This window comes from Carlito syrichta, unplaced genomic scaffold (assembly GCF_000164805.1).
Source record: "Carlito syrichta isolate Samal-C Ts95f unplaced genomic scaffold, Tarsius_syrichta-2.0.1 Scaffold254458, whole genome shotgun sequence".
NCBI lineage: Eukaryota > Metazoa > Chordata > Mammalia > Primates > Tarsiidae > Carlito > Carlito syrichta.
Window position 1 is genome coordinate 269466 of NW_007198554.1, and position 24620 is coordinate 294085.

General features: G+C 37.6%; 1 protein-coding gene across 1 annotated transcript in view; it reads right to left on the reverse strand.

Annotated features, from left to right (window-relative positions):
* The window catches only part of SNTG1 (syntrophin gamma 1), a 274235-nt gene extending 250520 nt beyond the window's left edge, over nucleotides 1–23715 (reverse strand). Inside the window, exons 1-3 of the mRNA XM_008052045.1 lie at nucleotides 23301–23715; nucleotides 15054–15136; nucleotides 8194–8324 (exon numbers count right to left, since the gene is read on the reverse strand). Of these exons, the coding sequence (XP_008050236.1) occupies nucleotides 8194–8324; nucleotides 15054–15136; nucleotides 23301–23715 (629 nt within the window). The remainder of the gene's footprint in view (nucleotides 1–8193; nucleotides 8325–15053; nucleotides 15137–23300) is intronic.
* Nucleotides 23716–24620: the final 905 nt, after the last annotated feature.

Sequence of the window (24620 nt, forward strand, 5' to 3'; positions counted from 1 at the left end):
TTTGTTGGGGTGATTAGAAGAAGGTAGACAGAGAAAAGTACTTCATGCACAAGGAACAAATGTTACAGGGACTAAAATATACAAGTTTGGAGTGGCTGGAATAAAGACAATCTCTGACAGCTCACTGTGGAAAAGCAGTCAGGCTCAGAGTGAGGTGGACATTGTGTGTCACATAGGAAGCTTAAAGTTTGCAGAGAACAACTGCTGAACGTCACGTAGAGGATGACCATAAACAGATTCCTGATAGACCAGCAAGGAGAGTATTATAACTGATCAAATATGAGTGAAACAGAACTGAAATAAACACGTGATAGTGAGAATGAAAATGCAGTAATGAGTTCAATAAGTTTTTAAAGGCATTACAAAGGATATGATTTAACAACTGCTTTTTAAGATGAATTAGGAAGGGAAAGATAGAATCAAAATGACTATAGCATGTTGGTCTTAAAGTAGTGGAATGGCTTAGTTGGGGGAGGCAAGGGAAAGTATAATTTTCAGAGAGGAGATGATCAATCCAAAACAAACATCAGAGACATGAAAAGTCTAGCATAGCGACAAAATTATGGGTCGTCGAGCACGTCGCACGTGGATGTGATGTGGCAAGCTGTGAAGTCAGTAATCAGTTAAAGCATGATTAGTAAGAGCTTTACAACCCACGTGGCAGCCTATCTTCCTAATCCTGAAGGTCAGGGAGATCCAATGGAAACACTGAAGCAGAAACATTGGAAGAGTCATGTTCATGCTTTACAAATGGCTCTCTGGGGTGAGGATTAAGATGGAAAAAAGCGAGAATGAAGTCCATGAAAGATATGAGAAAGAAACTGCCATATGCAAAATGAACAGAGAAGAATTTGTCTCTCAGAGTGACCCTGTGTATGTAGGATAGACACCAACTCCAATGGTACCGAAGAATTGCTATTTACTTGACTTAATTATCAACTGGAAGGGGGACACATTGTTGAAAAAAAGGAGCAATAAGAACAGTGACCTCGCGTTAATGATATTTTACTCATTCTCACTGAGTCTAATTCACACACAGCAAGTGCAGTTTGTTCCACCTGGTGGATGCCACCTTAAGTACTTCACTGCTTCATCATCTCTGTAATTTTTCAGGCGCAAAACCTAAACTATTTAGGTGTATCAGGAGCTTTTTCAAACCATTTTTGTTACTTATTTTCCAGACCTTAAATTCACCAATGCTTTCATGATTTGAAACCAGATAACTCATTCTCTAAATAAGTGCAACGGTGACTTTCTCCCCAATATACACTTTGTCTGAAATACCCTCTATCCTTATCATTGTCTGTGAAGCAATTCCTATCACTTAACACCATGAAACTGGCTGGCAGTTTCTCTATCTGTAAAAGGAAGGGAGCAACACTTTCCTGCCTGCCTTGGGTTGTGGTTTGAGGACTGTCGACAGGGCTTCTTAACACTTGAAAATAGGTTAAAAGTATCAGTTGTACTATTTCTACCTGTCAAATTCCAATTTAATTTTAAGAATTTAATTCAGATGCCACCAATTCTGTGATATTTTTATGACTCGTGTATTTGGAGAAAATCTCTGCCACTTGAGCACTCTCAGACTTTTTGGCTCCTTTACTGCAATACTTGTTCTCCCTGATATGAAGCCTACCTGTGTACCTTCTATATACCATTCTTTCTTACTAAGCTGTAGGCTCCTTGAAGAAAAAGCCATGTGTATTGCTTTCTATCTCTCAATGTACTAGCGGAGTGCTCGAAGTCTTTGATCTGTAAATGAAAACAAAAAAACAAAGAAACCCCAAAATTTATTTCCACCTTCTTTTAGCAATCCTCCGCTTTTGCTAATTGGAGATATGGTATCATCCAAGACAGCCCTGCTGTAAGACTTGAATTCTGATACTTCTGATCTTTAACTATAAGCTATTCCTTTCTATTGCAAACAAATTAACTTACTCTCTTTCTAATCTTTTTAAAAACTCTTTCAAATTACTCTAGTTCATAAAAGTATCAGGATACATCTGCCTTCCTTCTTAAACTGGACTTCCTGTTCATTCAGACATATTATGTGGCTTCTTTTCTTTATTCTACCTTAGAATTCCCTATCGCTTTGACCTCCAGATAGTCTTACCTAATTTTCAGCCTAGTATAACTCTAAGTTAACTAAATGGATAGCTTTTTTATTTTTCCTAATATGCCAGGTTTTCAAGACAAAAGTAATAAACTGTGAAAAGAACTCCCAATACAATTGGTCTCTGGGAGCCCAGGAACCCTAGTTGTTTTTATCTGCTTTGTTATCTTTCTTGTTTACAAATTTTATTTTACTATAGAGATGTGGGATACAAGTGAAGATCAACTGCAGAAGTAGGCTGCATGCGAGCGAAGTTTAAACTTCTCGGGGTCCTCAATACCCCTGGTAGCGGACCAGGTGCCCCTTGTGTTGTCACCTGCCACCCTCACTCCCTTCCTCCCCCAGCAATGCCCAATGACTGCCAGCCCCACACTTGGGCTAAAGTGACTAATGTTCAGGGACCGCTTATGAGTCAGAATATTGGGCATTCGGTTCTTTGTTTCTGTGATAGATCGCTTCGTAGAATAGTCCCCAACTCCATCCAATTTACTTCAAAGACCATGATTTTGTTCTTCTTTATGGCTGAGTGATGCTCCATGGTGTATATGTACATTTCCTTTATGCAGTACATTTTCGATGGGAAGTAGGATTGGTTCCATGTTACTGCTATTGTAAATAGCGCAACAATAAACTTGCATGTGCGGGTGGTGTTGTTCTGTAGAACGGTTTGTGTTCCTCAGGGTATATTCCCGGGAGAGAGATGACTGAATCAAATGGAAGGTCAATTTTTAGTTTTTCAGAATCATCACACTGCTTTCCATAGAGTTTGAACTAGCTTGCCAACCCACCAAGAGTGTAGGAGCGTTCCTTTTCCTCTGCACCCGTGCCAGCATCTGCTTTTTTTTTTTCTTATTGATTGCCATCTTTAGCAGAATTTGGTGACATTTCATTGTAGTTTCAATTTACATTTCTCTGATGATTGGTGAGGTTGAGCATATTTTCATGTACCTGGTGGCTGCTTGTATGTTGTCTTTACAATGAGAACTGCAAAACACTGGGCACAAAAATCAAGGATGACACAAACAAATGTAAAAACATTTCCCCAGCACTTTGGAAGGCTGAAGTGAGAGGACTGCCTGAGACCACAGGTTCGAGACCAGCCTGAGCAACTTAGTGAGACCTCATCTCTATAGTAAATCAAAAAATTAGCTGGGCATGGTAGCCCACGCCTGTAGTTCCAGCTACTTGGAAGGCTGAGGCGGAAGGATCACCCGATCCCAGCAGGTCAACGCTCCGGGTGACTGTGAGCGTGCTGAGTGTGCCACTACACTCCAGCCTGGGCAACGGAGTGAGACTCCAACTCAAGAAAAAAAAAATTCCACACTCATGAATTGGAAGAATCAATAATATCAAGATGTCCATCCTACCCAAGGTGATCTACAGATTTAATGAAATACCCATCAAATAACTAACATCATTTTTCTCAGACCTGGAAACCATAATACAGAAATTCACATGGAAACAATAAAGTAACAAATCCATTAAAAAGTGGGCAAAAGGCATGAACAAACAATGCTTTTCTTTCCTTTTTTTTTCTATCTTTCTACTCTCACAGCAGTTAGCATTACATATTGTAAATCATCATGCCTACCTAGCCATCGTTTTATGTATATCTTCTTGGATAATCCTATTTAAATAACAATTCTTCTATAGTTTCTCTGTACTTCAATTCCTGAGTCCTACTGATCTCTATGTCATTAGGAGCAGATATGATCTAGAGAACAGATATGCTTACCTCCCAATTCATGATCTTGTGTACTGCAACATATTGCATGTGTCTAATCCATTTTTGTTAAAACATATGGGCTTTAAAATTCATGTTTTATCATTCACCCATTAGGATTTTTTCACATGATTCTAAAGCCTACTAAAATATGCTCTTACAAAATGTATTCCTTATTGATTTTTTTATTTTTCCAGAAATACTGTTTTCCAGAATACTGTTACTATCTAGTTATGAACAATTTTAAAATTTATATTATTGACACATTTGTGTCTTTAAATAAATGTGTCACAAACTTGAGAAATGAAGTAAATAGAAAATCTTTGGTAAGATAATTTGCTCCAGGTGGAAAGAACTCTGAAAAACGGATCTAGAATTGTTCAAAGGAAGTGTGAGTTTTTATTTTTTTTATTTTTGAGCTGGAGTCTCACTCTGTCACCCAGACTGGAGTGCAGTGGCCGCTCCCGGCCACCGCAGCCTCGATCCGCTGGGCTCCAGCGATCCTTCCGCCTCAGCCTTCCGAGTAGCCGGAATTACAGGCACACGCTACCACGCCTGGCTGATTTTTTGATTTATTGTAGAGATGAGGTCTCGCTGCCCAGGCGGGTCATCGAACCCGCGGACTCAGGCAATCCCCTCACCTCAGCCTCCCAAAGGCGTGGGATGACGGGCTGAGCCACCAAGCCCGGCAACTACTTCTTAAAACCGTGTTTGCAATGACATCCAAGATATAATACCATAGTTCTTTCTTTTTCTGCCTATTTTCTTCTTCTCTGTTTCATACATTCACTGATTCACCTTCTTCCTCAGATTTCCTATAGTACACATTCCTAAAGATCTCATCCTTCACTGAGCAGCCATGGATTGAGTGTTTAATTTGAACCAGTTTCTTGTTTGGCTCTATTATTAGAGATTGATTTTCTAAGGTTCTGGCAGGGTTGGCAGTATAATTCTCATAACCACTATCTTCACCTGCTGCTTAGATACTAAACTTCGTCCACAGGTGCCCAATCTGTCTCCATCTGAAACATCCTCACCTGAGGACAGAAATGATGCTAATTCTGAAAGGAAACTAGGGATTCTACTGTCATCTGAGAATTTAACAAATACAAATCAGTGGGCTTCATTTCAGTATTATTGGGTTTCAAAGTGTTTAAGACGCACACAGTGGGTGATACTTTTACCAAAAAAACAAAGAAATAGAATTCTTTCCATTTATTAAAACTATCTAATAAATATTTATTTAATACCTTTGTGCCAAAAGTATGCTAAGCACTGAAAGTACAGAGGTAAATGTTATACTTTCCAAATTCATGCATATATATCACAAATGTATCAAATATTATACAAACTGACACATGCATATATATATATTTGCACATAAAAAATAAATCTTTAAGAGATTAAAAGATCAGTCAAAGCTCCCATAACCTCTACCTTCTAATCTAATACCTTTGGCACTGCAATATTATGCAATATCATAACAATTTTCAGAACTTAAAGCAGATATTTATTTCTGAATCAGGATCATTACAGTATGATACGTATAAACTTTCTTATTATAGACAACAATATTGTAATGTTTTATTTCATACCTACACAATAGTACTCGACAGTAACACAACTTGATTGCAATTAAATATGATAGGCATTGTAACACTGAAGTAAAAATTACAGGCTTTGGGAAAAGCAACTAAGAAATAATATTACAAGTTTAAACCAAATTTTATAATTTTCTTTATCTGTCTTCATAGGTCACTTATTTATCCTCCTCCCTGCCACCTTCCCTTACATCTTTACTGAATCTGCTACCACTAGTCTGTGAGTGCCTTCACGGAAAATGTCCAACACAATGCTTTCTACTAACAGACATTAAATCAATATTGACTGAGTAAATTCATGAACAATAAATTGGCTCTTAAACTTGAGTCTCTATGAAATCCATTCTGAATAGTGTTATGTTTGTTACTGTGTATGACTATAATATTTACTGAGTATAATTAATTCAGCTGGTAAAAGCAGTTGATGTGTTGAATGCCAAAAACTAAAAAAATATGAGGAGTCATCTGAGCTCATTCAAACAATTCCCCTTTCCTCAGAAATGTCTCCAGCTAAATGCCTCTACATTGTGTAACTGCATTTTTAAAATGTAAAAACAAAACCAATGAAAACGAATGAACACATTAAAAAGTATCATTAATAGAAATACTGAGAGTTCTTAAAGAAGAAGGAAAATAGAACCAAAATAAATAAAGAAAAGCACTAAAGGTAGAATACATTCAAACAAACGGTTACATGAAATCAATAATATAATATTTGGAAATATGTAAAATGTATGTATCATTAAAAGTATATTGAAAAATATGCCCAAAGATATGAAAAGAAAAAAAATTAAAGTATTCTAAATTTCTAACATTTTTCTAAAAGTGGAATAATTCATAAATTGTTTCAAACTGTAACAGTCACACATATATGATGTAACATTTAGGCAATAACTAAAACATTAATAAAAATATTATAAATATAATAAAAACACGAATATGGTGTAATGTTTAGATGATAACTAAAACAATAATAAAAGACAAGAAAATCTAATAGATGGGATATTAAATAATAAAAATGTATAATTATTAGAAAAGTAAGAAAATTCTTGAAACAATAAAAATCCTAGCATATTAAGAAAAAAGAACTTTCGTATATATAACCTATATCTTAAATCTCAACAACATAAGAATAAACGAACATGGCAAATAAATACATAAAAGGTGTTCAATGTCATTAGAATATGTAAATCACGACCACAGCGACATGATGCCACTGCACATCTATCACAGTGGTTAAATAAAAGATCGTGGCAGCACTGAATGCTAGCAGAGATGGGGAGAAACTGTCTTCGTCATACATTGGTGATGAAAATGTACAATTACACAATCACTCTGGAAAACAATTTAGCTGTTCTTTGAAAGAGTAAACATGTTATTATCTTAAAACCAATTGCACACTTGAATATTTTCCTAAATAAATAAAAAATGTACGTTCCCACAAATATTTATATACAAATATGCATATCATCTTTGTTTAGAAAACCAAAAAATGGAAACTAAGATAGAGAGGTGGGATCTCATAAAACTGAAACGCTTTTGCACAATTAAAATAACCATGAAGAGAGTAGAGACAACCAACAGAATGGGGGGGAAATGTGCAAGTTATGCATCTGACAAAGGCCTAACACCCAAGCTCTACAAGGAACTCAAATGAACTAATAGGAAAAAAACAAACAACCCCATTAAAAAGTGAGCAAAGGACATGAGCAGACACTTCTCAAAAGATGATATACAAGCAGCCACCAGACAAATGAAAAACTGCTCAGCCTCATTAATCATCAGAGAAACACAAATCAAAATTACAATGAGACACTACCTAACTCCAGTAAGAATGGCTGTCATTAATAAGTCAAAAAACAACAGGTACTGGTGCAACTGCAGAGAAAAGGGAATGCTTTTGCACTGTTGTTGAGAATCTAAGCTAGTTCAACCTCTACAGAAAGCAATGTGGTGATATCTAAAAGAACTAAAAATTGTTCTCCCATAGGATACAGCAACCCCTCTCCTGGGAATATATCCAGAGGAACAAAAATTGCTGTACCAAAAAGACACCTGCACATGCATGTTTATTACTGCACCATTCACAATAGCAAAAATGGGACCAACCCTGTTGCCCATTGAAAATGGACTGGATAAAGAAAATATGGTACGTGCACATGATGGTTATCCATAAAAAATGAAATCATGGCTTTCATAACAACTTGGATGCAGTTGGAGACCATCATACTAAGTGAACTATCACAGAAACAAAGAATTGAAAACTGTATGTTCTCACTCATAAATGGGCCCTAAACACCAGTCACATGGGCACAAGGGTGGGATCAGCAGTTGCTAGGCACTGCTAAAGGTGGGACAGAGGGAGGGGGAAGGGGGGAATATGGAAACACAGAGGGTGCCTGGTCCATTACCATGGGGAATAAGTGCCAGCTTAGAAGCCCAAACTTCATCTTCATGTCACCGACTTATATAGTAAATCCTCACTTGTACCCCACAACTCTGAAATAAATATATTAAAAGCAAAGAATACTGATGCCATGACAAGGAGTTAGTCATCAAGTCGGAGTTTTAATTGGTGTTTTTAATCACCAGAACAATAGATGTCTGTTATATTATTCTTTTAAAGATCTTCTTTTTGCTATCAAACACATGCTAAAATAAGAATCAGAAGGTAGGCTGCATTGTGGTAAAAGACTGATGGAAAGTTCTCTTTTTCAATCAGCAAAAAAAACCAGAACTCAGAATCGTGGACTTACCGACTCAAATCTGTCCCAGGCACATACTGAGAGAAACGCGAATGAAGCAGAGGGATCAGTCTGAGGTCGCACCATCGCTTCTCCCATCTCAAGCCTGGAGATGTTGGCCACGAAGAACATGACAACGTGTCCTGAAAAGAATTCAAACCTTCAGAATCGTTTTTAAACTTTTGTTTTCTCCTGTGTTTCGAGTTCTTCGGTCACAGACTTTTTCACTTGGGGCATATGGTTTTTTTCTACTAAAGAGTCAAAAGATGTGTAGAGAGTACCATAAGAAGAAACCCATACCTGGGTAAGAAGATTGTATTTGTTCACTTATTTATTCATGGAATACGGCAATGAAAAAGGAATAATTGAGATGAGGAATGTGAGTGAAAACATTTAAAGATGGGCTGGGGAGAAGAAGGAAAAATATAAAAGTGTGACAGAATCGAATGTAATCAAGAATGGAAAAAAAAATGGAGCAAAACTGTAACTACATCCAATAAGTGACAAAAACAAAAGTAAGCTGTGGTCATTCAGTTAGTCAATGTTTTCTGAGTGTTAAGCACCATGATAAGTGCTAAGACTAAGCACCATTATGAGTGAATTTATCAGCTACTTGCAAATATTTTTGCATAACCAGAAAACTCATGTAAAACCACTTTCAGAATACTGCTCAAAGATGGCTTTGCTTTGCTCATTGCTCATAAAAAGTTTACATTTTCTTGCTTTAATGTCATGTCAAGGCAAATACTGCTGGTACAAAATTACACATATTTTAAGTTTTGTTTGAAGTTTTTTTCATATAGAGAGAAGATTATATTTAAACACAAATGGAGGTTTTTGCTTGGTGTCAAAGTATGCTTCTTTCCTTATTTCAGAGTCATTGTTTAAAGGTCTCATGGCACTAACATACCAAATGTTCATATTTAAGTTGCCCTGGGTTGTAAGTGAGTGATGATATTAGAAGGAGATTCTATTTTAGTATAGATGTGGGATCCATGTTAGTCTAATTATTATTAAGTGTCACATTCAGGTATTAATTTCTTTTAACACGATTAAGGGGAAAAAACATTATTTTCACTAAGGGCTGTGTGTCGCTTGGCATCATTATGCTAATGGCCCCAGACGGTGTAAATAAAAATGTATGAAGTTTAGAATACCTGGAAGAGCAGACTGGCTAAGATAGTACAGTGAGGGGAACTGTCAGGGACCGAGTGAGCCCCTCAGGTTCTATTGAGTGATGCGGGGTCAATTCTTCATGTCACGTCTAAGTGTTCAACACGTAACGTGGGTTAAGTCAGGTGCCAGTACAACAAGATGGTGAGAGTTCAATCTTTGAATCAGAATCAGACCACTTAAGTTGGAATGCCACATGCCCAACTGACTAGCCCATTAACTTAGGGGCACGCTGTTTAAAGTGTCTACCTTACTGTGTCTACCTTCAAAGTGAAGATAATAATAACAACTGGGATGATTATAAAAAGAAGCCAATGAAGAAGTGCTTAGAATATAAGCCAGCTAAATGTCTTTGTGCTATTTTCAATATCTTTAACAGGCTAATGGCAATTTTGCATTTATTCATAGCAGCAGGCTGATTAGAAGCATTGCTTAGTAGCTGTGAACAAAAAAATAGCAAATAGTTGTTCTCAAAAAATAATAAGCTTGAATAATGGGCAAAATTATTTCTAAACATGAGGCTTCCAGGAGGGACATTCTTACTTGTACTAGCAATAATGTTACATGCTATTACTGCTCCTAGTAATATTAATATTAGCTACCTATACCTAGTGTTTCATGTATATTACCTAAACTCCTTGTAATGTCTTTGAAAGCCAAAGCTGTTACTATGCTCAACCTACCGAGGTCTCCATTTTTTTAAGAAGCAGTTTATCATTGCTTTCTATGCTTTCTTCATGATGACACAGAAGGAAGCTACTAGTCTGTGTAGGAGACCTGGGTAAACAGACCAAGTTTCTGTGGTCAAGTCATAGCTGACCACACATGTTGGCATAAACCGAAACCCACTCCCAGACCCTCCAGGTGCACACATACACTCCTGAGAAATTATACAGTAAATAATTTTCCCAAGTCACCCAGCCAGCAAACAACAGCACCAGAATTCACTCATACCAACACCTCTCTGATTCCAAAGCCAACACACCTATCATAACAAAACATTTAACACTCATAATCAGAGGTCAAGTAATGGAAAAAAATAGTTCCAAATTTCTACTTGATTACTTCACACATTTGTTATATACCTTTAGGAATAAATGTTGCATACATTTTCTCATTTTTGTAATAGATAATATTACTTTCACATTTTGTGTTCCATAAAGAAACAGGATGTAAAATATAAAATATCATAAGAGACATAGGCAATGAAATTTTAAAGACAACAGTAATCACTGATAAGTGAGTATGATAAGGTTTACAAGTCAGACGGATAGATTTCATAGATTGGCAGATATGAAAATATGTGACCTTGGACATGTCTTTGTTGTGGCTTCTCAGCTTGATGCCTTTATGTACCTAAGTTATACATATATGATACTTATGTTTCCTCATAAGAAATAAATCTCACTTCAGTAATTCGACTAATCAGGATGATGTCGACTTGTTACTTATAGGGAAATACCTACTACTCTTTAAAGAATTTTTATCACTTCTCATTTTAATTATGCAAATAAAATATTAATTTTCTTTCCAGGCTTTTTTTAGATTAGCATTCAAGAGTTATTTTGAATTGTATGTACAGTAATATAAAAACAATCATTTTTATGTTTTTCAGAACCGGTACAATTTTTCAAGGGCTTTACTCTAAATATCAAAATGTGGTTTCTAATATGTCACTAATGTAAATAGAAAAAGATCCACTTACATAATTCTTGCTTCAAAGTAAACTCTTTTCTAAAATCTTAGCACATGCCACGCCTTAAGAACAACCATCTTACCAAAATAAAATTGCTTCAAGGCAAAGTACTGTTTCAAATTTGTTAAGGACTTGGCATAGAAAGTATTCCTTAAAGGTGTACAGTTAACAAAAACGTTTCTCAGGTCTGGTTAGCTGATTAGCTGAATCAGGACCTTCTGATGAAGTCATGACTGATGTCTTTACTCCACCTCTAGTGAGAAGAATTTCAGTAGGTCTGGGCTGAGACTCATGAGTCCATGAGTCCATGAGTTGGAAAAACGAGTAATTTTTATGCCCTAAAACTGATGCCTTCGTGTGCTTAAAAGGACTTGATTACATTTTTTATTTAGGATGATGGAGTGATAGTAATATGTTATAAACCTTTATTTTTCCCTTTTACTTAAAATGCTGCCATAAAATATAATAAATATGCTTAATAAAACTAGAATAGTATCTACTTACCCAAAATTTGTTTCAGGGCAAAGCATAGGAATTAAAAAGGGAGTTTCTAGGCCAAGGATAGAACTGAGGATTGAGACACACACATCAGAGAATCAAAATGTTTCTTTTAAGTGGATTGATTGTATCCATAGTATGCAAACATGCTGTGGAAAATTTGTTTCACAATGCACACTTCCTTCCAAGTTTCCACCATCAGCTGTTACTTTATGAAGAGTCAGAAGAAAACTTCTTTGATTGTTTCTAATTTTGTAAATCTCTGAGTAGAGATGTTCTTCCTGTCTACTCAAGCCTCAAAGTTCATTCAAGACACAGAAGAGAAAATACAGAACAGCACTGAGTGTACAAGTCTGTGTGATATGATTGCAATTGAAGATTAATGTTACCATATGGACAGCTTAGTTCACATTTAGATTGTAAGTTTCTCAACTTTTGTTAAATTCAATTTAATCAGATGTTCAGTCTCCACAGATCTTGTCTTTGATATTAGAATGCTGCTGTCTAGAGTTCTTTATTCTACTTACATGATAGTTAACTTTATGCATTTGTCTGTAGATTTGCGTTTTATATTTTGTGGAACAGAAACAATAATTTTTTTTTTTTTTTTGAGTTGGAGTCTCACTCTATCACCCAGACCGGGGTGCAGTGGCCGCTCCCTGCCACTGCAGCCTCGACCTGTGGGGCTCCGGCGATCCTTCCGCCTCAGCCTTCCAAGTAGCTGGAACTACATGCGCGCGCTACCACGCCTGGCTAATTTTTGATTTATTGTAGAGATGAGGTCTCGCCAACTTGCCCAGACAGGTCTCGATCCTGAGGCTCAGGCAATCCACTCACCTCAGCCTCCCAAAGATGTGGGATTACAGGCTGAGCCAGTAAGCCTGGCCAGAAACAATAATTGCTTTCCAGAATATCTAGAAGAGTGTTTCCACAGAGTAGGTCTCAGCAATATATATATGCATTAACATTTTCTTTATTTTGAATATAATTTATTTGAGTTTACATATGTTTTGATACTTATTCTCCATAACATCATGATAAATACCTTTAATTTTACTGCATGAAAGTATGTTCAGCAATGTAAAAGGAATGTTCAATTCTAAAGCTAAAATGAAAAGAAAATGCGCCTCTTGGAAGTAGAAAGATGTCACTCCAGCAAGAAAAAACAATTACAAGAATTGATGTTTTGAATTTTATATGATTGGATTTATTTGGAACAGTCATGTTAGAGATTTGATTGATTTTCTGGCTCTAATTATAGCTTTCTGAAGAAAGGCACCCATAAATTTTTTATTTGTGTGACCACGGAATGAGTTAAAAGCAAACCAGAATGATAGAATGGTACCTACCATTAGACCTTCCACTCTGACTTCTCTCTTCTCGTTATTACAGAAGAGTTTAAGGTTATGGGGCAAGAACTAGAATAAGATATTTCCACACAGCTTTCCTCCACACTAAAGTAAAGCAGCTCTTGTTTCTTTCTTAGGAGCAGAGCTGAAATGGAGATTCTTGTTTGAGTAACATGTGGAATTGAAATTCTCAAGAGAAAGCTGTGAGGACGGAGGGAAGTAGAAAATGTGGTGGCCAACACCCTGACTAAAGGTGTGGGTTCCTGAAAGAAAGGCCTCCAGCTTATCTGCAGAGGTCTTGGAGGAAGCGTGTCTTAGTCCTCCTATCACTGAGACACAAATGGAATAGGCAACCGAGAGCCCTGGCTCCCAGGCAAAGAGGATCCTAACATGAAGGGTTAGTTGTGGATGGGGCAGACAACACTCACAGAGCAGCTGGGGCAGGCATACTCGCCTGATGAAAGGAAATGAAAGGGTACTGAAAGTATCTCAGGCATCTGGATTGGATGAGAAGAAGGTAGGCGATGCAATTATAAAAGTAAAAGACAAAAAATCTGATCAGAGATTGCAAGAAGTCTGTAGAGTTGGGAAGGGAGCTGATGGAAGTGCACATGTACAAATATTCATTTCCTCAAACGGTAGCCAATGTTTTAAGTCACTCAGATCTTGCCACCTTCTGAAGATCAGTGTTTTAAATGTTATCTATTGTGTGACAATTCATTCTTTGGCAAGAAAAACTGAAAAGAAGGCCAGAGGAAATATATCCAGATGTGGTTGGTTTTAGAAAATATCCTTGCATTTGTACAGATAATCTTTGATCTTGCCAGATGTTTCTGTTCATAAAAAAAAATAGACAAGTTGAGGAGGTAAAACACTCGGCTAAGCAATAATACTGGGGCAATTCAGAGTAATTCAGGCCTGAAGCTGTTAAAAAAAGAGTACTTCAACCGGGCTCGGTGGCTCAGCCTGTAATCCGGTGCCTTTGGGAGGCTGAGGTGAGTGGATTGCCTGAGCCCGCGGGTTCGAGACCCGCCTGGGCAGCGAGACCTCATCTCTACAATAAATCAAAAAATCAAGCCGGGCCTGGTGGTGCGTGCCTGTAATTCCGGCTACTTGGAAGGCTGAGGCGGAAGGATCACCGGAGCCCAGCAGGTCGAGGCTGCGGTGGCCGGGAGCGGCCACTGCACTCCAGTCTGGGCGACAGAGTGAGACTCCAACTCAAAAAAAAAAAAAAAAAAAAAAAAGAGTACTTCGAGGTAAAATGCTATAGTTTGGACAAAAATTTTAAATGCAGGATAAATCATACAAGTCAAAGAAAGAGATTATATGACTTATTGTCCTAATATGAGGAATACAAAAATAAAATTCTGTTTAAGGTCAGCTCTGTCACTCTTTATGCTTGTGAGTACAAAAGATATTTGTTAGATCTGTATATAACCAGAGAGAAATGCTTTGTCTTTAGAATATGTGAGCACTTTGAAGAGTGAAATATTTTAAAAAGTCAAAAATGTTTATAAAAGAACCAAATCTATTTACATGAAAATATAAGTAGAGAATAAAAGTTAACATTTTATTAAATGTCTGTAAAACAAACATGTTAGTTTCCTATTTTATTAAATGCATGTATAGTTTGACATTCATTATATTTAAAAATAATGTATAAATTTGGGTTTTTGCAGTAATTTCCTAGTATGCATAATTACTGCTAAGAAATTCTAGCAAATGGCAAATGAAGTAGTTACTATTAGCTAAGTTGTTTAAAAAGAAAATAAAGAAACTAATGTCAAATCATTAGGAACATGAAATCACATATAATATGGAATGTTCTCGAATGATTGTATGATGTTATACACAACCTTCCCCAGTGATACTATCAATAGTATAACTTGGGGTGTTATACTAACTAAGAAAGAACTTAATATGTACAGACCTGTGAGAAGAAAAATAATATTAAAAAATACCTGACTTATTTTTTTTATTTCTAGATTATCATAATACTCAAATGATTAAGCAACCAAGTATTTCTCATCTATCAGAAAATTCTGATTTAATAGCAGTATTTGCAAACTATAAATAATGTCTATTTATTATTGGGTTTTTTAGTGCTATCTCTCGTTAATCTCTTCTTAATCTGAGCTATGCCTGGGTCATCTTACTGTATTGTTGGGGTGGTAGTTGAGATGTAAGCCACTGTCACAAAGAGGAGAGGAGGTGCCACTGCTCTGGTCACTTGGAGCACCTGCAGGAAACAGAATACAACACCCCATTGGTGAAAATTCCAAACTCATCCAGACAGAAATATTCCACGTTAAAATTTCAAGTATGCCCAATAATAGCAAGTAAATCAGGTACTAAAATAAACTTTTATTTCACTTATACTAAAGCCAAACTTTTGCAAGTAAGCCAAGTGACGACATGAACTGGGGCACAAAAATAGATTCACAAGTGTTTACTTTTGATTTCAGAAACATTAAGACTATATTTTAAAAAAAATACAGCCTCACATGAAGTATTAATTTGTTGTCTAAAATGCACTACATCTGGAAACCATGCTTATAGTAATGCAATATTTTATCCACAAAGTTTCATTTAATGTCATGTTTCCACTAACTGGCAAATTTTATCTTTAGAAACCATAATTCTTAGTTTGTATTTAATATACATTGAAGAGCTCTAATTTTGTAACAATACAATGACAAAACTTCATATTAGATGCTAACTAGAAACCCAGTAGCTTCTATTTTTAAAAGATAAACATAGTGAGTCTTAAAAATTTTTAATTTTCTAAGATTCCACAATCTAGTAATCATTAGAGTCAGGATTAAAATACATATTTCTTTATTTGTGATTGTTTGCTTTTTCTAAAGAATTTTTTTGGAGTTGCTAATGTTGATAAATAAGATCTATAAATATAATTGACTCCCAATTAACATTTACAATTGTATAATTAAATTCAAACATCATAGGTCATAGGAAACACTGCTAACATAATAATCCATGTTCTCCAAACAAAATTTTGGTATTTTCATTACTCTACAATGTTGTAGTTTTCCTGATACTGAGGTCAGATCATGAGCTTTCTTACTATACTAGTCTGGACATAATTTTTATATTCTTTAAACAGTAAGAACTTCATACTTTGTTTTAGCTAGTTTTCTTAAGAGGCTTATTTGTATTTCTTTAGTCTAAAATATTTTAATACACATACATTACTTTAGAGTACATTCATTTTGAATTGATTAGAATGAAAATACAACATAAAAATATCTATGAATAAATCCTAGAGCAGTCATTTAAGAGATATTTAAATATATACACCAAAAAAAGGTGGGTATGAACTCAGTCATCTATACTTGCATCTTAAGAAGTTAAGAATGGAAGAGCAAATTAAATCAAAATAAATAAAAGAAAAAATAAAATTAAAAATGGAACAATATGACCTAGAAAACAGACAATAACAAATAAAATTAATCAAGACAAATATGAGATCCTTGAAAAAATTGATAAATAGATAAACTCATAGCAAACATTATCTTTAAAAAAGAAAAATTCAATAAAAATTATCAATATCAGGAACAAAGAAAGGGTAATTACTGACAGCTAACAAATATTTAAAAGGATAATGAAAATATGGTGATGCAATCGGTCAGAGAATGTGAGTCCATGTATAAACGAGCGTGTGCAGGCAGAATTTGCATGCAAGTGTTTCAGCAAGTGGCTGTGGGAGTGTTTGAGTGGGGATGCAGGAGCAAGTGGCTCAGCTCTCCTGCTGAGGCAGCTGCTCCATGTGGCTACTCAGATCTCAGTCTGATCCACAGCCCAAAGGTAGGCACCATCTCTTTGACCCTATCCAGAAGAAAATGGTGAAAAATACCCGCTGCTGGTGTTGCCTGCCACCACAGCCTCTGATGCCAGATGGACATTGGCAGCGGGGGCCATGTTGAAAATATACCAGAAGAACTACTCGCTGAGTTCCAAAGGAGGACAAGATGCAGAGATGAATCTGCCACACCAGTCCTGGTGACTGGGTAGAGACAGGCTTCAGCCTGCCCACACGAACAGCAAAGCAACTCCCTGAAACTGAGGGGTGAATTCAGCACCTCTCTGAGGTTGATTACTGCCAACCCAAAGAGATACCCCAGGTAAGTATTCTTAGAGGTACAGACCCAATTAGGAGAGCTAGGGTCCCTGTCCTCCTAACTGAAACACCTGTAGGTCTAACAGCTGCAAACAGAGATGAAGAACCCATCCCACAGAAGATAGTGGGGCTGAGTTTTAAACTGGCCCAGCTCCATTTTCCCAGTGATTCGTGAGATGTATTACCCAGGCAGAAAGCATCCTGATCAGCACACGTGGAGAGGCCTGAACACAGGTAGACCAGTTGGGGGTGGTTTGTAGCCTCCTCCTGACCACACAGTGAGCAGGGGATCAGATCTAGTGGTCAGAGGCCTTGTCCCCAGCCCCAAGCCAAGAGCAGCAGTGCTTGGGTCATGCCAATTAGGAACCTGAAGTTTCAAAAACTACCACAGGAGAGGATCAAGGATTACAAAAGGTTTTGGGTTTTTTTTTTCTCTCTCTCTCTCTTTTCCTGCTCTCCTTATACATTTTGTTCAGAGGGTGTGTGTTTCATTTCACTTTACTTCTTCTTTTTTTCACTTAACAGTATATATGAGTGTGAAAATGTCCTCATACTGTGGGTTTTAATTTAGGTTTTTTTTTTCTTTTTTACTGGTTTATTTCTCTGTTTCTTCTCTTTTTTGTTCTATTCAGTGTCCTTTCTTCTTTCTTCTGTCTTTCCCAGTTCCTTTCCTTTTCTTTATGTTATTTTATATCCAGGAATTATACATATATTCTCCTTGCATGACCATACTGTGAGGAGATGGGAAATGGATCACAGGGGATCCACATCCCAATCAGTGAATGTTGAAATCTGTAGGCAGCTTTTGAATCTTAGCAACCCCACAACGCACTTTATTTACATCTCAAAGCTGCAAAAGAACAGCACAGCTTCTTACCCCAAACTTGGTTTCAAAATCACACAAATCCAGAGGCTTTACCAAAGGAAGATTGTGGGTTGAGCAAAAAGAATTGAAAACTATTCTTTCTCTCACTAAGAATCAGAAGTAAAGAGAAAATGAATATCTCACAAATGAAGAAAAATCAATGAAAAATACAAGTACCCCACAAAGTCATAAAGGATAATGCACAAGAATAAAGACTTCAGAACTCAAACAGTGAAGAGCACCCAGATTGACTAGTCTCAGACCACAAATGCAGAGATCAAGGAATGGTTGGAAAAGATGAATAAGGACCAAGAAAAGCAAGACAGTAATTACAGAGATACAAAGAATACAGTCAATTAAATAAATAATAAATTTGTGGAAAGCAAAATTACCATGCAAAAAAAAAAAAAATCTCAGAGTCTGAAGAACAAAATATGAAACTAACTCGATCTGCAAACAAACAAACAAACAAAAACTTAAAAAGATTGAACAAAGCCTTCAAGAGATGTGTGATTATATTAAGAGACCAAACTTATGCCTGATTGGTATCCCAGAAACAGAAAAAAAGAATGAGAGCACACAGGAACAAACATTCCATGAAGTCATATAGGAAAACTTCCTGTATCTCATCAGAGACATGATGACCCAAACACCAGGGATTCAGAGAACCTGTGCAAGGCATCAAATGAGAAGACCAACTCAAAAACACAGAGTAATTTGATTACACAAAGTAGAAAAAAAAAAAGAAAAAATCCTAAAGGCAGTGAGAGAAAGGTCAGACTACCTACAGGGGAAAACCAATTAGAATAGCAGCAGACTTGCTATAGAAACACTACAGGAAAAGAATGGCATCCAATCTTCAAAGTTCTCAAAGATAAATAATCCCAACCATGAATTTCTTACTCAGGTAAGCCAAGACTCATCAGTGATGGAGAATCAAAATCCTTCACAGAATTAAAATCCTAAGAGTTTACACTCCCTCCAGATAAGCTTGACAAGAGATGCTTAAAAAGGCATTAAGGAAAGATGAAAGAAAAAAAGAATGATCACACTTTCCAAGAATGCAGGAAAACAGAGAATCAACACAGCATGCACTGTGACTGCAAAATTGAAACCACACTTATATATCAACCCAAAAAACAACAACAAAAAAGAAAAAAATAGACAAACAACAACAAAGAATACTATAAGAACCTCATGACAGGGATAAACTCTCACATCTCAATAATTAGCCTGAATGTGAATGGACTACATGAACCACTGTAAAGACACAGAATGGCAAACTGGAAAAAAAAAGGACCCAGCAATATGTTGCCTCCAAGAAACACATCACACCACAAAAGACTCTCATGGACTCAGTTAGAGAATGGAAAATAAACTTTCAGGCAAACAGGACACAAAAGGAAACAGACGTAGTAATCTTAATATCAGACAAAACAACATTCATGCAATCAAAAATTTAAAAAGGTTCAAAAGGACACTACACAATGACAAAAGTTTCAATTCATCAGCAAGAAATATACATCCCAAACATATATGCACCCAACTCAGGAGTCCAGTTTTTATAAAGCAGCTACTAAGTTAATGTAAAAAAGATATTGACTCTAACGCTATTATGGTTGGGGACTTTAATATCCCACTGACAACCCTAGATAGATCATCAAGACAATTGACCACATCCTTGGCCATAGTCAAGCACATACAAATCTCATAAAATCAAAATATTGCCATGAACTGTCTCAGATCACAGTGGAATGAAAATAGATATTAACACCAACAAAATTTCCCCCAAACCCACAAAAACATGGACACTAAACAGCATGATGCTGAATAATTCCTGTGTCAATACAGAAGTCAAAACAGAAATTAAAAGATTCCTGGAAACAAATGAAAATGAATAAATAGCTTACCAAACTTCTGGGATGTTATGAAATCAGTACTAAAAAGGGCATTTATGACTCTGTGAACATACATCAAGAACATAGAAAGAGAAGACCAACTCAAAAACACATAGTAATTTGATTAAACAACAGTCTAACAAATCATCTAAGGGAGCTGGAAAGACAAGACCACCAAAACCCTAACTTCAGCAAAATAATCCTGATCACCAAAGAAAAACCCAAATATGGGACACAGAAGACAAAAATAAATAACTCAAAAAACAACAGATGCTGGAAAGGATGCAACAAAAAGGAAACACTTCTACACTGTTGGTGGGGGTATAAACTAGTACAGCCTCTGTGGAAAACAGTGTGGCAATTCCTAAAAGATCTAAAAATTGACCGTTCATACAATCCAATCCACCTACTAGTAATATGCCCAGAGGAACAAAAATCACTCTGTGAAAAAGAAACCTGTACACGTATGTTTACTGCAGCATTGTTCACAATAGCAAGAACATGGAACCAACTTTGTTGCCCATCAAAAAAGGACTGGATAAAAAAAAAGTGGTACATATACACAATGGAATATTACACAGCCATAAAGGACAAAATCATGAGCTTCATAGCAACCTGAATGGACTTAGAATCTGTAATACTGAGCGATCTATCACAGAAAGAAAGAACTGAGTATCACACATTCTCACTCATAAGTGGATGTTGAACTATCATCATAATACTATAAGAAAAGGGTTGGCAGTGGCAAGAAACTGTCGGGCAGGGGGATGCGGGATTGGCAGTACTGGAAATCTGCTTGGGGGGGCACACCTCATCAACAAGGGTACCTGCATAATGAACATTTGTATGCCTACCTTAATTGTACCCCCATCTTTAAAATTTAAAAAATTAAAGGAAAAAAAAATCAATGAAACAAAAAGCTAACTCTGAAAGCATGAACAAGATTGATGAATCCCTAGCTAGACTGACCAAGAATCTTGACCAAGCTAGATCGACCAAGAATTTTTGTGACCAAAAACACACAATCAGAAATGCAAAAGATCAAGTCACAAGTGACCTTAAAGAAATATAAGCTGGGTTCGGTGGCTCAGCCTGTAATCCCGCGCTTTGGGAGACTGAGGTGAGTGGATTGCCTGAGTCCACGGGTTTGAGACCCGCCTGGCAGCGAGACCTCATCTCTACAATAAATCCAAAAATTAGCCAGGCGTGGTAGCATGCGCCTGTAATTCCGGCTACTCGGAAGGCTGAGGCGGAAGGATTGCCGGAGCCCAGCAGGTCGAGGCTGTGGTGGCCGGGAGCGGCTGCTGCCTTCCAGTCTGGGTGACAGAGTGAGACTCCAACTCAAAAGAAAAAAAAAAAGAAATACAAAAGACTATCAAAGATTATTATGGACAACTATGTGGAAACAAATTTGAAAACCGAAATGAAACGGAGGACTTTCTGACATCACACAACATACCAAGGCTGAAACAAGAAGAAGCTGAGACTTTAAATGGACCAATAACAACCCAGGAAATTGACTCCAACATAAAAAATAATAATAATAAGCCAGATGGCTTTCCTGAGGAATTCTACAAAACACGTAAGGAGGAGTTGATACCAAACCAACTGCAAGGGTTCCACGCAATTGAGAAAGATGAAACTCTCCCCAGATCATTTTATGAAGTTAGCATCACATTCATAGCCACACCGGGAAAAGATCCAACAAAGAAAGAAAACTACAGAACAATGTATCTAATGAACTTAGATGTAAAAATTCTCAACAAGAGTCCAGCAAATTGGATTCAATAACACATCTCAAAAACCAGCCGCCATGACCTAGTAGGCTTCATTGCCAGGATACAGAGCTGGTTCATCATCTGCAAGACCATAAATGTAATTAAATACATCAACGGATGTGTAAACAAGAGACACGTGATTTTATCATTAGACACAGAAAAAGCTTTTGGTAAAATCCAGTATCCTTTCTTGATAAAAACCCATGAACATCTAAGCATAGAGGGAATATACCTCAAAATAGTAAGAGCCATCTACGATAAACCCACAGCCAACCTATTGCTAAACAAACAGAAATTAGAAGCATTTCCCATGAAAATAGGACTAAGCCAAGGCTGTCCACTCTTACTCCTCTTGTTCAACACAGTGCTGGAAGTCCTAGCTAGAGTGGCCAGAACAGAGACGAAAATCTGGGATATCTAAATAGAAAAAGAGGAAGTTAAGTCATCCCTGTTTGCTGACAATGTAAATCTATACCTTGAAAACTCAAGTAAATCTGACAAAAACCTCCTTGCACTGATAAAGAACTTCGGCAAAGTCTCAGAGTACAAAATAAATGTTCAAAAGGCAGTCACATCCTTATCCACCAACAAAAACAAGCAGAGAACCAAATAAAAAGCACAATTCCATTCACTATAGCCAGAAAAAAATGAGATATCTTGGCATCTTCCTAACCAGAGAGGTGGAAGATTTTTACAATGAAAATTGTAAAACATTGCCCAAAGAAATCAAAGACCCAAACACACCAAAATATGTTCCATGATCATGGATTGGAAGAATCAATATTGTTAAGATGTCTATCCTACCAAAGGCAAATACAGACTCAACACAATACCCATTAAATTCCCAGAACCATTCTTCTCAGACCTGTAAACAACAATTCAGAAATTCATATGGAAACATAAAAGACCATGAATAGCCAAAACAATCCTCAGCAAAAGAAACAAAGAGGGAGGTATCACACTTCTAGACTTTAAACTGTTATAAGACTACAATAAGCAAAACAGCCTAGTATTGGTACAAGAACAGGCATCGAGATCAATGAAAGAATAGATTCTCGAAGCAAAACCTCAATTTCTCAACCAACTCATCTTTGACAAAGCCTCCACAACAACCACTGGAGATAGGAGAACCTATTTAGTAAATGGTGCTGGGAAAAACTGGCTGACTACGTGCAGAAGAATCAAACAGGACCTCTACCTATCACAATACAAAAAACAAAGTCTAAATGGATCAAATACTTCAATGTAAAACCTTGAACTATAGGAATCTTAGGAAATGCAGGAGGCACCCTTATGGAAATTGGAATAGGCAACCAATCCCTGATTAAAATCCCAAATGTCCATGCCGTAAGAGTTAAGATAGACAAGGGGGACCTCATCCAACTAAAAAGCTTCTGCAAAGCAAAAGAAGCCATCACGCGTGTGGAGACAACCCATAAAATTGGAAAAAGTGATTGCCAAATGCATATCTGACAAAGACTTAACATCCAGGACCTGCAAGAACTCAAGTGTGCTACAAGGAAAAAGAAAAAGCCTCATTAAAAAGTGGGCCAGGGGACTTCCGGCAAAATGGCGAAGGAGCAGGTAGATCTGTAAGACTCTCTGGGAAAGGGAGTGACCGTAGGGACTCTTGCTCTCCCCTGGTGCCTCTTGCCCCGCCACTGCTAGCCTGCTCTTTGGTCAGTTGCACAGGTCTCAGGGTTGGCAGCAAAAGGCCTGCATACAGCTCCGTTCGCCACTGCAGCCACCACCGCCGCCGCTGCCACTGGCCACATTGGCCTGTGGGCTGGAGGCCCTCAGGTCCATACACTGCACTGCTGGCTTAGTCGACGCCACTGCTGCTTCCTCCTGCAATCGCTGCTCTGCCCGGATTGGTTTGAGATTGCTGGCCGTGGAGTTCTTCCCGCTGCTGCTGCTGTTCCTTCCCGTGGCCACTCCCTCCCCCTGCCCAAGGCAGCCCGCAATTCCCGGTCCAGGGACCTCCGGGCTCCCATGCTTCCTACATAGCTCCACCCAGCACGAGTCACCCACTGCCACATGGACCTGCAGCTCCTGGCTGTCCCACACTCCGCTTTCCCCAGTTTGGCCCAGTGGGTGGGTCGGATAACAGTTAGCCCTGCGACCACACAGAGACTGCATTGACCCACCAGCACACTGGCTCTGCCTAGTTCCGCCAGCCTCCAGTTTGAGATCTAAGGTAATAAAATCAAACTGGGAGAGACTGAAAGCCCTCTCCCCTGCTAGATTAGACACAGGTCAGATTTGAATGGCAGACTTCTCAGACAGCAAGCTGACAGAGCTTAGATCTGATCAAACCTTCTCCCACAGTGGGCCTGGGGCCTCAGATCCTAGCAGTGAATAACCCTACCAGGCTTCCCACCCTCCGATCCCGGGGGTGAGATCCACAGTGGGCTCTCTACTCTCCAAACTCCGGCAGCGAGACCACCACGGATCCCGCACCCTCTGAACCCGGGCGGCACACCCACGACGCCCCACCTGCCTCCGATCCCGGCGGCGAGGCCGGCCGCTGTGGTAGAACCTGCTGGATACATGAAGCAAATATGAATGGGAAACCATGGAGCCATACATTATGTTTTCCAAAGGTACTTTTATATTAATCTTATAATTCCTTTCAGCTACCACTAATTTTGAAGAAGAAATAGAGAAACAAATTACTTCTCAAACCTGCAAACCTTTCCTTAAGTCTTAGACAAGTTATTAGGTTTATTAGAAAGCTAAAGAATCTTAGACAATTTGGTTAAGCTATTAAAAGGACATAAAATACTTCTGTTTGTTGAAAATACAATAAATTCCCATAGCGTTTCACTACTCTGTCCAAGAAAGTCAAGGATTTCATAAGACAGTGGTTGTCAACTTTGTATCCTATACTCACCTCAGTGAGTGGGACACTGACTCTAGCATTTTTAAAAGCTTCCTTGGTATTTCCATTCTGTGTACAACATTAACAACCACAAAGAACTTTTAAAAGTGTGGTCTCTGCTCATTGAGTTTCCAGCAGCCATTGAAAAATTCTTCTCGCTGAG